The 14,509-nt window shown below is 39.5% G+C and overlaps 1 protein-coding gene across 1 annotated transcript in view; it reads right to left on the reverse strand.

The window, feature by feature from the left end:
* Positions 1-14,509, reverse strand: part of Dnai4 (dynein axonemal intermediate chain 4) — a 50,323-nt gene that overhangs the window by 23,143 nt on the left and 12,671 nt on the right. Inside the window, exons 4-7 of the mRNA XM_059254589.1 lie at positions 13,632-13,788; positions 11,215-11,354; positions 9,367-9,492; positions 4,351-4,545 (exon numbers count right to left, since the gene is read on the reverse strand). Coding sequence (XP_059110572.1) covers positions 4,351-4,545; positions 9,367-9,492; positions 11,215-11,354; positions 13,632-13,788 — 618 coding nt within the window. The remainder of the gene's footprint in view (positions 1-4,350; positions 4,546-9,366; positions 9,493-11,214; positions 11,355-13,631; positions 13,789-14,509) is intronic.

The raw sequence follows: 14,509 nt of genomic DNA on the forward strand, positions 1-14,509 counted from the left end.
GACAAGCTAAGGCCGACCATTTATAAGAAAGAATAATCCTCATGTAATTTATTTGGGAGCTGGGTGGCAGGCCCCCCAAAGAGCCAAAGAGCAATAGCAACTAACAACAAGTGTGGGTATACATTTTCTGCTCATCTGAGTACCTACCAAGATGCACTTGATAGACTGTACAGTAAGACTGCTCTTAGTTTTATAAGTGTCAAGTTGTCTTCCAGACCAGACATACCAGTGTGCATTCCCACCAGTCACGAATGAGCTCTTGTCCCTCATCTTCACCAGCATTTGGTATTGCCATGTGTTTGGGATCCAGCCATTCCAACAGGCATGTTGTTTTACTTACCTCACAGTTGTTTTAATTTGTAACTCCCCAATGATATGGTTTCCCATCTGGATATCATCCTTGGTGAGATTTCTCTTCGTACCTTTTACTGATTTTGAGACAGAACTTTGCTATGTAGATCAGGCAGACTTTAAACTCCTTTTTTTGTTTGTTTTTATTGCTGTTTAAGTTTGTTTTTATTTATTCTATTTTAATGTTTATGGGTATTTTGCCTGCATGTATGTGTGGGCACCTCATGTGTGCTCGGTGCTGTTAGAAGCCAGAAGAAGGCATAAGGTTTGGTGGGATTGGAGTTACAGACCATTGGGAGCTACAGTGTGGGTGCTGGGCATCGAATCAAACCCGGGTACTCTGACAAAGCAGCCAGTGCTGTTACCTGCGCAGCCCTCTCTCCAGACCCAGACTTTGAAATCTTCGTGCTCCTGTCTCAGTCTGTAGAGTGCTAGGACGGATGTGCACCACATCAAGCTGTGTACCACATCAAGGTTCTTCTCATGTTAAGTCATAAGTACGGGGTGTTGGTGATTGGTTGCTGTTGTTTTAGATTGGCTCTCATGTAGCCCAGCCTAGTCTTGAACTTCTGATCCTCTTGACTACATCTGGCGAGTGCTGGGATGATAGGCATATGCACAATGCCCAGCATGTTTTCGTGATGGTAAGTCTTTAGACATATTTGTACATATTTACCTAGCAGTTGTCTATCAGCTCTGTCTTCCGTGAACATTTCCTCCAGTGACTGGTCTTTTTATTCTCTCTGTGGTGTCTCTTGTGTTTGGGGAGTTTTACTTTAAACAATATTAAACACTCAAGGTTATCGTTTCGCCTATGTTATTTTCTAGGAATTTTGTGTTTTATATTGGAGTCTATAATCTATTTCAGCTATTTTCTTATGGATTCTAAGGACTGTGGCTAGATTTGCTTTTTGTATGGGGATGTTAACTTCATTTGTTGTAAAGACTGCCTTTATTTCTGTTGTATTGTCTTTTGCCAAAGATCAGTTGACTATTTAGATAGCTCTGTTTCGAGATCTCTAAGTTGTTAGTTCACCTGTTTGCCTTCTCACCAACACTGCACTATCTTACCTACTACAGCTTAATATTAAGTTGTAAAGCCTCGATTCTTCAACTTTGTTCTGCTCCTTCAGTGATAACCTGAATGTTCTGGGTTTCCTGGTTATTAAAGACCTTGACCTCTTTCCTTACCAGTTACTTTCCCATGTGTTTCCTTTATTCTTTTGACACCGTTGATATTCAGTGGTTACAACTGCATACTACCTTCCTTTTAAAAACTGTTCTTTTGTACCTACCAAGTACTTGACACATACCATCGGGGCAGCAAGATGGCCCAGAGGGTGAAGGCAACTGCCACAAAGCCAGAAAACCTAGGTTTGATTCCCAAGACCAATGAGAGAGCTGACCCCACGAAGCTGTCCTCTGACCTTCGTGTGTGTCTTGGCACACGAAGTCACAAGTCACAAGTCACATCATACACATACACACACACACACACACACACACACACACACAAATACCTTAAATAAGAGAACTAAATTTTAGTATATGCAAAAGACCCAGTTGAACACCAAATGAAAAGTACACAAATACCAAAATTAACCACAAACATTCAGCATTACTAATCACTAAGACAACATTAAAAAGATTGTCATCTCCCTCTCCCCAACTTGTGTGTTTGTGTGTGTGTGTGTGTGTGTGTGTGTGTATACCAATGGGTTTAATTAAAGTTACTTACATGGGGCCATATTGTTTACAGGAGTATGATCAGTTTACCAGTGGCTATATCAATGAAGAGAATGTCTCTACCTCCCTAGCAACTATGAATTGCCTATAGATCCTCATGAAGGAGTGGGACCTCATGATTCCTCCCTCCTTGGAACAGGCAACTGCTATTTAGGAAGAGGAAAGTGATCAATAAAATGTAATGAAACCTGTTATTCATAATATATGCTAATACAACAGTTTTAAAAGTATTGCTAGCATCAGCAATTAACAATTGGAGAAACTGGAACTCTTATATACTGGTTATGGAAATGTAAGACAGTATAATTCTTTGAGAAAATATTTCATGGTTCCTAAAGTGAAGCTAGACACACATCTACCCAATGACCCAGTGCGAGGCATTTTCATAAAAGAAACTGAACTACATTTGCCAAAAGACTCAATTGGAAACTCAAAGGGAACACGATGCAGATCCATGAACTGTTGAGTAAACTAATTATGGTATTTTCATATGCTGGAGCACTTCACTGAGAAAGAAATTAACTATTTATATATACACCAATCTAGCTGAATCTTAACATCAGGAATGGTGAGTGAAAGAACCAAACTCAAGGTTATTTTAACTTTTTATTATTACATCAATGAGTGTGTATGTGCACGTACACTTGCGTGTGTATGTATGTGTGTGCATGAACATGTGTATGGTAGAGAGATGGTCTCTACCCTGTGTGTTCTGGGGAATCAAACTCAGGTTAGGATGGCAAGTGCTTTTACCTGCTGAGTCATCTCACTGGCTCAAAAAACAGTATTTATCATGTGAATGCACTTACATGATATACCACAACTGGGAAAGTTAACTTGTGGTTACAGATAAAGTCAACTGCTGCCTGGGGGGTAGGTGGACAATGTTTACATGCAACCAGCACAAGACCATCCTGATAGTTTATGGGGATAGTCTCCGTGTTGACCAGGGTATTAGTTATGTAACTTTCTTACTTTTCTATGTATGCTAAAAACACAGTTTAAATATAAACATGCCACTTTCTATAAATCTTACCCATTAAAGTATTTGTTCCATTATTTTATTAGTAAACAAGTAATATACTAACTGTTCAGCTTTGTAAATGTCAATATTTACAGAACTTTAAATTGCAAGTATACAACTCTTTAGATATAGGATGGAACAGTATCCATGAAACACATTTTAAAATAGCAACCTTACATGAAAGAGGATCATAGTTCTAAAAGTGTATCCTGGCTTTCTCCAGGCAAAAAGCCTATATCCATTTGCCACACATGTTACTTTGTAATCTAACTGTTGATGTAACCACATAGGAGATTAACTTTGTTTAGAGGATCAGGATGAGTTCATGAAAAGCGGGACTACAACAGGAAAAGAGAGTGAAGGGAAAGCAATGGGAGGCCAGACAGACGTCAACGTCCTCTGAATTCCAAGTCACCTCCAAACACCACAATGACAGTCTCTGGCTGGACTACAGATACCTGCAATGATACACTCTGAGACATGAAGCTGACCCTAAGCAATGGGAAGGCTCTGAACATCTAGAGCACTGAATGGCCAGGAGGGATTTAGGATAAACTTACAAGATAGGGTCAGCTAGTGGCAAGAATTAACTTGGAATCACATGACTCACTACATAACCTTCATAAATTTCACTTCAGTCCAGTGCTTAAAGGCTGAATTAATCTCTTTTAAAAACAACAACAAAAGAAACAAAAAAATCACTCGGGGGCCTAGAAGTATACAAGGACCTGGGTTCTAGCTCCAGAAAGTCATAAAACTGAAAATAAATTTGTAAATAGCTAAAGCACAATATTCTGTGAACATATCTGTGGGGATGTGCAGTGGTGAGAACGAGATAAATGTCCCTGTCACTAATGTTAGGGAGCAGTGCTGAAACAGTTGGAATGTGAGAGTTAATGGCGGTGCACAGGGAGACCAAACATACACAAAAAAAAAAACCACTATGAAAAACAAGTGCCCCATTTGATGCGGGAACAGGAGAAAATAAGGACAAAATGCTTTTGAAGTTTTAAATTTGAGGGACAGCCCTTCTGTGGATTCCCTAGTCTGGACTCCAGTGCCACTCATATGCTTGGTAGGTAGTTAATAAGTGGTTCAAATTACACAAACACATTCTTTGATGAGTGATAACTAGTGTGGAAATTACATTTACAAATATGCAATGGCACAATTAATTTTTTTAATTATTCGCGTTTGTCTAAGCATGATTAATTACTTTTTAAAGGTACCTTTTAAAACAGGGAGTTGACGGTAGGATGCAAGCTTCGGCTGAAATACATTTTCCATCAAAACCCTTTCCATGAAAAATAAGTCTTGCTGAAGCTTCTCAGATTTTAGTATTGCCTCTGAATGATCTTCTTCATCTTCGCGAACTTTAGCCAGAATTACAGTTTCTATATCCATTAGGGAACTAGTTTCACTATCTGTAAATACAAATACAACTCACTTACAAAAGACCCAAGTAGTAGTCGGTGGTTCATGCATTTTAAAGATTTTTTTAAAGTTATATTTTATAATTTCTGTCTTCTTTCCATTTCCAACACCTTCAATAGTAATTTATTGAATCTTTCACGCACAAAGAAAGTACAATGCAAACATATAACTCACTGTGGACAATGCATACATGTTGGTCCATTTTCTGGTAATTTATCAGAAAACCATAGCTTAAAGAACCGAAGAGATGGCTCAGTTGATACAATTCTTGTTGTGCAAACATGCAGACCTGAGTTCAATCCCCAGGTCCCACGTAAAAAGCAGGGTGCAATAGTTGGAATCCCAGCACTGGAGAGACAGAGACAAGAGAATTCCCGAACTCACTGGCCGGACAGTCTAATCTGGTGGTTAAGCCCTAGGGCCTAATGAGAGACTCTGTCACAAGAAACAAGGTAGACAGTGTCTAAGGAGGAATGACACCAGAGGTTACCCTCTAACTTCTACACATGTGCATGCTCATGTATATGTGTACTCATGAACATGCACATTCATATCAGTGAATATTTATGAACATGCACCAAAAGAAAGTCACTACATATTAGGTAATTTATAAAGACAAGGAGTGTGTTTCTTACATTTCGAAAGGCTTGAAAGATCAAAGCCAAGAAGCTGCAGTTGATGAGGGCCTTCTGGCTGTCCACTTCATGATGGAAAGCACCACATGGCCAGAAATGTAGAGCATGAGAGCTTAGATGCATTTTCTTATAAAAGCAGTAATCTGAAGTGGGGGGCCCTATCCCCACGATGCCATCTAACTCCAATGTCTTCCCCAAAGCTCATGTGCAGATAACACAAACATACAAATTTCTGGATTACATTTTCAGCAGATGAACTTTGGGGGCCACATTCAAATTGCAGCTGTAATTCTCTGTACCTTACTGTTCACATTGAAATAAAATGATTATCAATCTTCAAAGGTCTGACTTCATGATTTTCCTGTGTGTGTGTGTGTGTGTGTGTGTGTGTGTGTGTGTGTGTGTGTGTGACTACTGTACTAATTATTAGTTTTGTGGCTGCTATAAAAAAAAACCAAACACATGGCTTAAATAACACAATGTGATTATCTTAAAGTTCTTTTTGTTAGAGGATGTTGTGTCATTGAACTAAAAAACAAATTTATGAGACCATGTTGTGTTTTAGAGGCTCTGAAGAATTTGTCTTCCTGGCTTCTCTACCTTTTTAAGAGTTACCATAAAGATCTGCTCAATCTTCAATGTCAGCAACATTGTGTCTCTCAGACCTTCTTCTGTCATTACACCTGCTCTCAATTGACAGCTGACTAAGGTTCTGGCCCTTTCAGTACTATGTGTTTAGATTGGGCAACCAGATTATGATGGATAATCTTTCCAATTTGAAAATAAATCTGTAATCATGTCTGAAAAAATATCTTTCCTCCATTGCAATATTCACAGATTTGGGGGAATGTGTATCAACTTGGGGGACTATAGTGGCTAATCTTGGTTGTTAAATTGACTGAATCTGGAGTCACCTAAAATATAAACTGCTAGGCATTCCTGTGAGTTGCTCAGTCAGATTATCTGAAGCAGGAAGACCAACCCTAGATGTGAGCAGCACCTTCTAGTGGCAGCCCAGATCAAAGGACATAAAAAAGGAAACTGCTTTTTTTGCCTGCTTGCCCTCATTCTTGCTAGCAGGCTCATCTACTCTGTTGCTGTGACAGTCCTTCATGACGATAGAACCAACTTCTTTGTGACTCCAGTGAAAACTAAAGATCAGCAGGAATCTTCCAGATGTCCAGCACCAGATTAGGACTGTTGGGACATCCAGCCTCATAGACTGAATGGCTAATGCAGTTTCAGTCTTTCCAGTATGAGACAGCTATTGATGGACCACATGCTGTGAGCCAATCAAATAAACCCTATCACTATCTTTATATCCACGTTGTGATGATTTGAGTGAGAACAGTCCCCATGAGTTTATATGTTTGAATACTTGGTCTCCAGTTGGTGGGATTGTTTGGGAAGGATTATGAGTTGTGGCCTTGTTGGGGGAGGTTTGTCAGCGGGGGCAGGCTTGGGGGTTTCAAAAAATGGTGACATCATAAGTGCGCTCTTGGCCGCCTGCTTGTGGATCGAGATGTGAACTCTCAGCTGTTCCTACCGCACTCACTTTGCTCTGCCATCATGGACTCTAACCCTCTGAAACCGTAAGCCCAATTAAATGCTTTCTTTTGTATGTAGACGTTGGTCATGGGGTTTTATCATAGCAACAGAAAAGTAACTAATATGTCTTTCTGTTCTTTTACAGACTCTAATATAGATGCCACTATGCTCCCTACCACATTACCTAGCAAACTGCTAGTGTGAAAACTTCTGTGAAGATGGGATACACTTTTCTTTATTCCTATGTTAAACCCAATTTAAAAAAACATACACTTTAGACAGAAGACAAATACAAAGAGCCCTTGAAAGGAGAAGAGAAGTAAGATTATTCAGGGTCCATGAAACCCAAGGAAAGGCACAGTGGTGATTCATACATTCAAGACACACCACAAACAAAGACAGCAACTTGGCAGCACATGGAACACAAAGAGGAATGCCCACGAGAAGCCTGTTCTCCCTCTTCAGAGGGTCAAGGAGCAGCTTAAACAACGCTGTGAGAGGGCAGCCCGTCAACTGCAGCAGCTGTCCTGCAGAACTGGGGGGAAGTGCGAAGGCCAAGTGACAGCCTGGCTGCCATCTTCATCATGAGGCCTTGACATAATGTGTGGTATCAGAGAAGCTACAGTAGAGGACCAGAACATTCACCTCTACCACTCATGAGAATGCCAGACATGAACAGCTGGGGAGCCTGGGATTTCTCAGACACCAGGCACTAACAAGATTTCCTTTCTCCCCACTGAAGTTGACAGAGTCAAGGATCAGAATTTTTATGACTGTCTAGCAATAATAACAACAACAGTCTCTATTCTGTGATGTCAGTGACGCTGTATGTATTTGAGTAGGTAATGAGGCAGTCCTATCTATTTTAGCCACAGAAGTATGAAAGAAGCTGGAGTGCTCATCACAGTTCAGCAGTCACATCCCTCAGGTGCCACAGGAAGTCAGGTAAAAAAAACAAAACAAAAAACAAAAACAAACGAACAAACAAAAAACCCCAGTCTTCTACTGAGTCTGGTGCATGCCTATCATCCCAGCACTCAGGAGACTGAGGAAGACAAGTGAGTCTAGGAGACCTGGGTTACACAGTGAGTCCCTATCTAAAACACTCTGGACGTCTACCACCAACTGGCAGCCATGAGACAAAGGCTCCCACTCCCTGGCTAACACACTGGCAAAGCCTAGTAAAACGGAAGCTGTACATCTAGACTTCAGTTGAAAGTCACTCCCTGCACCAAGAGCAAAGAACATCTCAACTTGAATTGAGAAGATGATAATGAGTAGACACAAACACCAAGATGAAAGGGACAGTAGGATTATCTAACAAAGAATTTACATAGGTCATCATAAAAATACTTTTTATAAACACCCTTGGAACAAATAAAAAGTATTATCAAAGGAATAGTACACTTAAATGAAAAAAAAAAAAGAAAAACAAAGAGGAGTTACAGAAGTGAAAAACATTCTCAGAATCTAAATTTTCAATTAATGGGTTAAATAACAGACTAGAAAGGAAAAAGAAAGATGTATCAATGAACACAAAGCGAGAATAATGAACAAGCTATTTTTGTGGGGGTGGTGGGGGGGTTGAGACAGGGTCTCTTTATGTAATCCTGGCTGTCCTCAAACTCATTACGTAGACCAGCCTGGGCTTGAACTCACAGAAATCTGACTGCCTCTGCCCCTGAGTGCTGGGATGAAAGGTGTGTACCACCACATCCAGCTCATTTCATAAAGCAAGAAACTAATCTTAGAAACAAGTGGAGAGATAGCTCCACAGTTAAGAGTGCATACTGCTCTTACAGAAGACCAAATCCAATTCCCAGCACCCACATCTGGTAACTCATAACTGCCTGTGACTCCAGCTTGAGGAACTCTGGTATCCTCTTCTGGCCTCCTCCTGCACTGTGTTCGTGTGCACAGCCCCCACTGCCATGCACACACCTGGTTTAAAATAAAAACAATCTTTAAACCAAGGAGAATAAACATAAATTAAAAAAACATAAAATAAAACTACTCTGAATACACATAATGAATAGAGCCTTGGGGCCCTGTGAGATTATAGTATTCAGGTGACTATCATCTCAGAAGGGTGGAAGGTGAGGATCCACACTCAAATTTGCCCTCTGACCTCCATTCACATTGGTATAGTGCACACACACATAAACTTGCACACCCACGTAAACAAACATGCACATACGTATACATATGTGTGGAAAAAAGTTTAGAAAGAGAGGAAGCAAAAATGCACTAGGGAAAAACTCAAAAACAAGGCACGGCATGGTGGTAAATGCCTTTAATCCCAACACTCAGAGTCAGAGGTGGGAGGATCTCTGTGAGTTCGAGGCCAGTCCGGTGCACATAGCAAGTTCTCGGCCAGGTCTCAAACAACAACAAACGCCTAACTGGTGTCTAAGAGAAAACAAAACAAAGCAAAACAAAAAACTTAATTTCATGCTTGGAATCCAGGAAGCTGTGAAAGTACAAGGAGAATCCCTGAAGAAGTTGTACTTTTAATGTTCTGTGGACAGGAAAACTTCATAACTACTGCAGAGGGATATAAAATGCTATGTGAAGACATCCTTCAAACCCTGGAATGAAAGCAGCCTCACTTTTGCCCATGGTACTTCCCGTCTAGATTTTGGTCCTGGTCTTTAGCAAGTAAACTTCCTTTACTTCCAACTGTAGATGGTTTTGCTGATAGAATTCTGGGATCATTGAAAGAATCGTACAAATCCCAGGCAGTGGCCATTATGCCTAAACGGACAGAAAAGGCAAAAGGATTTCAAAGCAAATTCTAGTATTACAGCTTTGTATGTAACTGGTTATAGAAAAATCTAAACTTATTTTCTATTAAAAACATGTTAATTTTAACAGTATTGACAGGAAAATAATGAAGAAATAGTTCACAAGGATACCTCGGGAGATCCTGAGCCACCTCCCTCTTCGCATCTAGAAATGCCTTCATGTTTTAGGGGTAGCCCAGGTTACCCTCACTCTCACCTGACCTCTGTTTCTCCATCCTTCCCACCCTGGCCGGGGAAGACTCACCCCATCAGCCTGTCATGGGATATGGACTTGGATAACACCCAGAGAGTGTTTTTGCTAGGGGCTAACATATAACAGCTTAGAGTTTACGGATCTGCTTATGGGAAGCATCTCAGTTCTTTTTACTCAGTAAAGTTCCCTACACAACTATTTTGGTAAAACTTAGGTTTTATTTTTTTTTTTCCTTTCTGTTCCTCAGACTGGATCTTTTGTAATGATCTATCATTAAGAATTAATATCCCATCCTCTTTCCTAAATGTTCTGTTGCAAACTGTAGTGCACATTCTCATTTCCATTATTATACTTCTTATTTTCTACAAGATAGGTCCTCATGTATCTCGGGTTGGCCTTGAACTTGCTACACAACTGAGGGTGACCTTGAACTCTTGATCCTCCTGCTTTCCCCTCAAGGAGAACAGAGGCATTACAGGAATGCAGCACCACACTTCATTTATGCAGTGCTGTAGATCAAACCCAGGGTTTCATGCTAGTAAGAATTTGTACTTTCTGCTACCAGGCTACCAGGGAAGGAAAAACAGCAGGATGTCCAGGTACACCCATGTTTGTACTCCCAAATGCACCACTCAGGCAAGCCACACTTCTGCTCTGAGGCAGGAATGAAAAACTAAAAGGAGATTGGAGCATTTAGTCTTGCTCTTTCACATAAAAGGAAGTGTCAGGGTGAGCAATAAATATTCCCACCTACAAGACACACAAATACTCTTTTACTTAAAAAAAACAAAAAAAAAAACAAAAAAAAACCAACAACAAAAAAAAAAACTATACTTCTTTTTACTAGAGGTTTGTATTTTTAATCTTTAAAAAAGAAATGTAACTGTAATCAGAATATGTATGCTCTTTCTCCTAGTTTTTCCTCTGCCCACACACCAAGGGCTTTTGCTTATACAGTATTCTCAGAAAAGCTAGTCTGTGAACATTGAGAGGAGGTAAGTGTAGTGTCTAAGCGCACAGGTTCTAAGACAAAAACAGCTTAGGCTACTCCTCTATGGCTATTTCCTCATCTATGAAATGGAGGTTAATAATCCGATCTACTTTGTCGCCTTATGTTGATCATTAAGCCAGTTACTACAGGAAGAATGGAAAGGTTGTGTGGAGTATACAAAGTGTACGTGGCAGTAGCAAACCATATCATAAAATCATTTTCTATAATTTTTATAAATTGAAGAGTGCAGAGTTCTGATGTAGTGTGAATAAAAATCAGTCTGAGCAATTATGTTACTCAAATAACTTTATGATTATTTCCTGTTACCTTGTCAAATTCTAAACATTAAAAATTATAATAACTAGCATTGATATCTGGGCGAATCAATTTCCATTTTTTATTTATATAGATTAACATGTGTTAACTGACAGACTCCAGGAACATATATTAAAATATAACAGTTTGCCAACAGTAATAAAACAAATTACCTTTTTCTTCCATTACAATTTTTTCACACTGAACCTCTTTATTCTTTGGTGCTCCATTAAATGTTTGCATCATTCTTTCCACATATAAGTCATTGCCTAATCTATTTCTACAAAGGACTTCATAATTCACATTTTTCTCTCTGTAAAAAAAACAAAAAGTAGCTAATTAATAAAAATGATTATGAACATATATCATCATCTTTCTACATTACATGTTGTCAAGTGTTTTCATTAATACAGAGTGTAACAAAATGTGAAGTGAGCATTAAAACTTCCTTAGGAAAATATTTCATTATATTGCCACCAAAGGACTGTTTCATGTTGTGCTTTCCAAATGTCCATACTACCTTCAGCGTTCACCAATAATATGCTATCAGTCTGTTCAGAGAATTTTTGAACTTTAATAGGGACATCTAAAGCTACAAATTCTTTCAAATTATTACTTTTGCAGGACTATGTGCATGCTATTTTCATAACTGGTTAGTTATGAGTATTTTTGAATTTTTTTTTTTCTGAGACAGGGTTTCTCTGTGTGACAGCCTTGGCTGTCCTGGAACTTACTCTGTAGCCCAGACTTGCCTTGAATTCACAGAGATCCACCTGCTTCTGCTTCTGCCTCTGCAGTGCTGGGATTAAAGGTGTGTGTCACTACTGCCTAGTTATAAGTATTTTTAAATTCACATTTTAATTTCATTAATCTAGAAAATGTTTTCTAGCCTCCCAGTGTGTATGTGAATGCCTTAGTTGGAATTTACTAATTTTTCATTTCAGTGCAAAGAAAAGTTCCACTTTGAAATTTTAATTTAAAACTGTTATACTCCCCTTTGGTTATGAAGTGATCTTCCCTAAATTGTCCGTCTGCTTTTCTAAAGGTTCTGCATTTTTTTCCCTATATTTTCTTCTACTTAAAAAATCTTCTTTTGGGGTACAGAGATGGCTCAGTGGTTAAGAGCATTTGCTATTCCTCCAGAGGGCCCGGAGTTTGACTCCTGGGATCCACACTGGGAAGCTCCAACCACATGTAACTCCAGTTCTAGGAAATGTCACGCCCTCTTATGGCCTCTCCTAGCACCTACATACACATAACAGAGTCTCTCTCTCTCTCTCTCTCTCTCTCTCTCTCTCTCTCTCTCTCTCTCTCTCTCGTGTGTGTCTCTCTCTTACACACACACACACACACACACACACACACACACACACACACGCAAATAGAAATAAACCTTGAAAAAGCCTTCTTCTCTTTATATTTGGTTTTCAGGCCTGTCAGCACAATGCACTGAGGATGTTTCTGTTGATTTCATTTTTACTTCTATACAAGAGTCTGTTAGCAGCTCAGGACAGCCTCCCTCACTCTGAACAGTCCTCTGTGATTTGTACTGTGCGTGTTTGAAACACTGACATGCTAGACCATTATTTTTATGATCCATTTTCTTTTTACATTTCATTTTGTGTAGTTATTCAGACCTATTTTTTCAGCCATTTAATCTTTACTCAATTACATTTAAACCAACGTTTGCTTTTTTGACAGTTGCATAAAGTTCTTATCCAAATGTGTCATTCAGAGCTTCTTAATGTAAATGTTTTAACCATCTTAATTGCTGAAACATTTCACAACTATTTTGCATTTTATATCCAGTCATACCATAGCTCTAACATCCTCAGAGTCTGAATTTAGGATCTGTTGTTTATTCTTTAATGACATCTTGTCTTTTTATTGATTTGGTATATTTTTATCAACTTCAGTCTGAGGGAATCATTTTTAATGTATTTATTTATTATCATTGTATGTGTCAGTTATTTAAATGTATGTGTGGTAAATACACATATATATGCGGGTGACGGTACATGGAGGCCAGAGGAGAATGTCAGGTGGCCTGTCACTCTTTTAATCCCTTGAATTGGGCCAGCAGTCAGCAAATCCTTGCAGTCCTCCTGTCTCCAGGCCTCCCATACCAACCACACAGCTTTCTTATGCGGGCTCTTGGGACTCTAACTTGGGCCCTCGTGCTTTGGATATGTGCATGTACTGAGTTTAGTAAATCACAGGAAAGAACATATCTTCCACCTCAAACATTTATTCTTTGTGGGGAGCCCCAAATCGTCTCTTCTGGCTATTTTGTAACATATATTAACTGTGGTCACACAGCTGTGACAGGACACTGGAACTTTGGACCTGCTGACCATTGCCCTTTCTTCTTCAGAACTTCACATAATTACGCAGGCTATGCTAAAGATAAAGACTTTTCCTATAGAAAAATGACATGTGATATAAACATACCCATGTAAGATCACAGAGTGTGGATATAATTTCAAGGGCACATTCCTAGAAATCTCCAAGGGCTCTTCAAAAGAACAAGAACCTCTAGTTCGGCACCTGAGCTATGCAGAAGTAACATAGACAACTGAACCACACATACACTATTTTCTCAGCTTCTTCGGAGTCTACTGCGAACGTGACTGTTGGCAGATCAAAAAATCTCAGCATTTCTGTCTCTGTAAGAATGATCTGTATGTCCTTCTCCAGCTCTTCCTTTGTTAGAGCTGTTTCAGGTGTGGTCCTCAGAACTCGCACATCTGAAATACATTCCATAGTAATATCATCCTGGAGCTGCTAGTGTGCACACTTCCGAATCACTAAGACCCAGTGACCACACACACATACACACACACACACACACACACACACACACACAGTGAGTGTGCAAACTGCCTAGTCACTAAGAAACAATGACACACACACATAGCAAGTGTCTTTAAACAGTGCTCTATTTAACCTCTGTGAAAACAACTGGAGAAGCCCATAACAGCCTGCTTTGCTGCTACAGGTTTCAATGCTAGCCTAGTCTCAGACCTCTGGGCACAGCCCCAAGGGCAATCCTGTTACAGTTACCCTGTTCTCTGACTAGGGATTTTGAGGTAGTTGTTGGTGCTACTGCGAAGGAAGTTAGGGGCATGTGTATTGGGAAAGGCACCTGACCCTTTGGGGCCTCAGCAGCCTTACTGATTATTTTGTTTGTTTTGTTTTGTTTTGTTTTTTTTTATAGCCCACCTTTAATCATCTTCAACAAGAGACATAGGACTTTTCAACAGGTCTGGTTGACCATAGGTATGATACAATCTCAGTTTTCACACAAATAAGATTGGTCCAAATCTTTAGAATAGTGAGAGATTTTTAAAATAGGAGAATTTTACTAAGGATAAAATTTCAGAAATGAGAAAGCCTGGAATGGATTACAGGCAAGAAACACCCTTGATGTGGCATATGGGTCATGGTTCAATAGACTTAGGGTTTTGA

Source organism: Peromyscus eremicus, chromosome 2 (genome assembly GCF_949786415.1).
Source record: "Peromyscus eremicus chromosome 2, PerEre_H2_v1, whole genome shotgun sequence".
NCBI lineage: Eukaryota > Metazoa > Chordata > Mammalia > Rodentia > Cricetidae > Peromyscus > Peromyscus eremicus.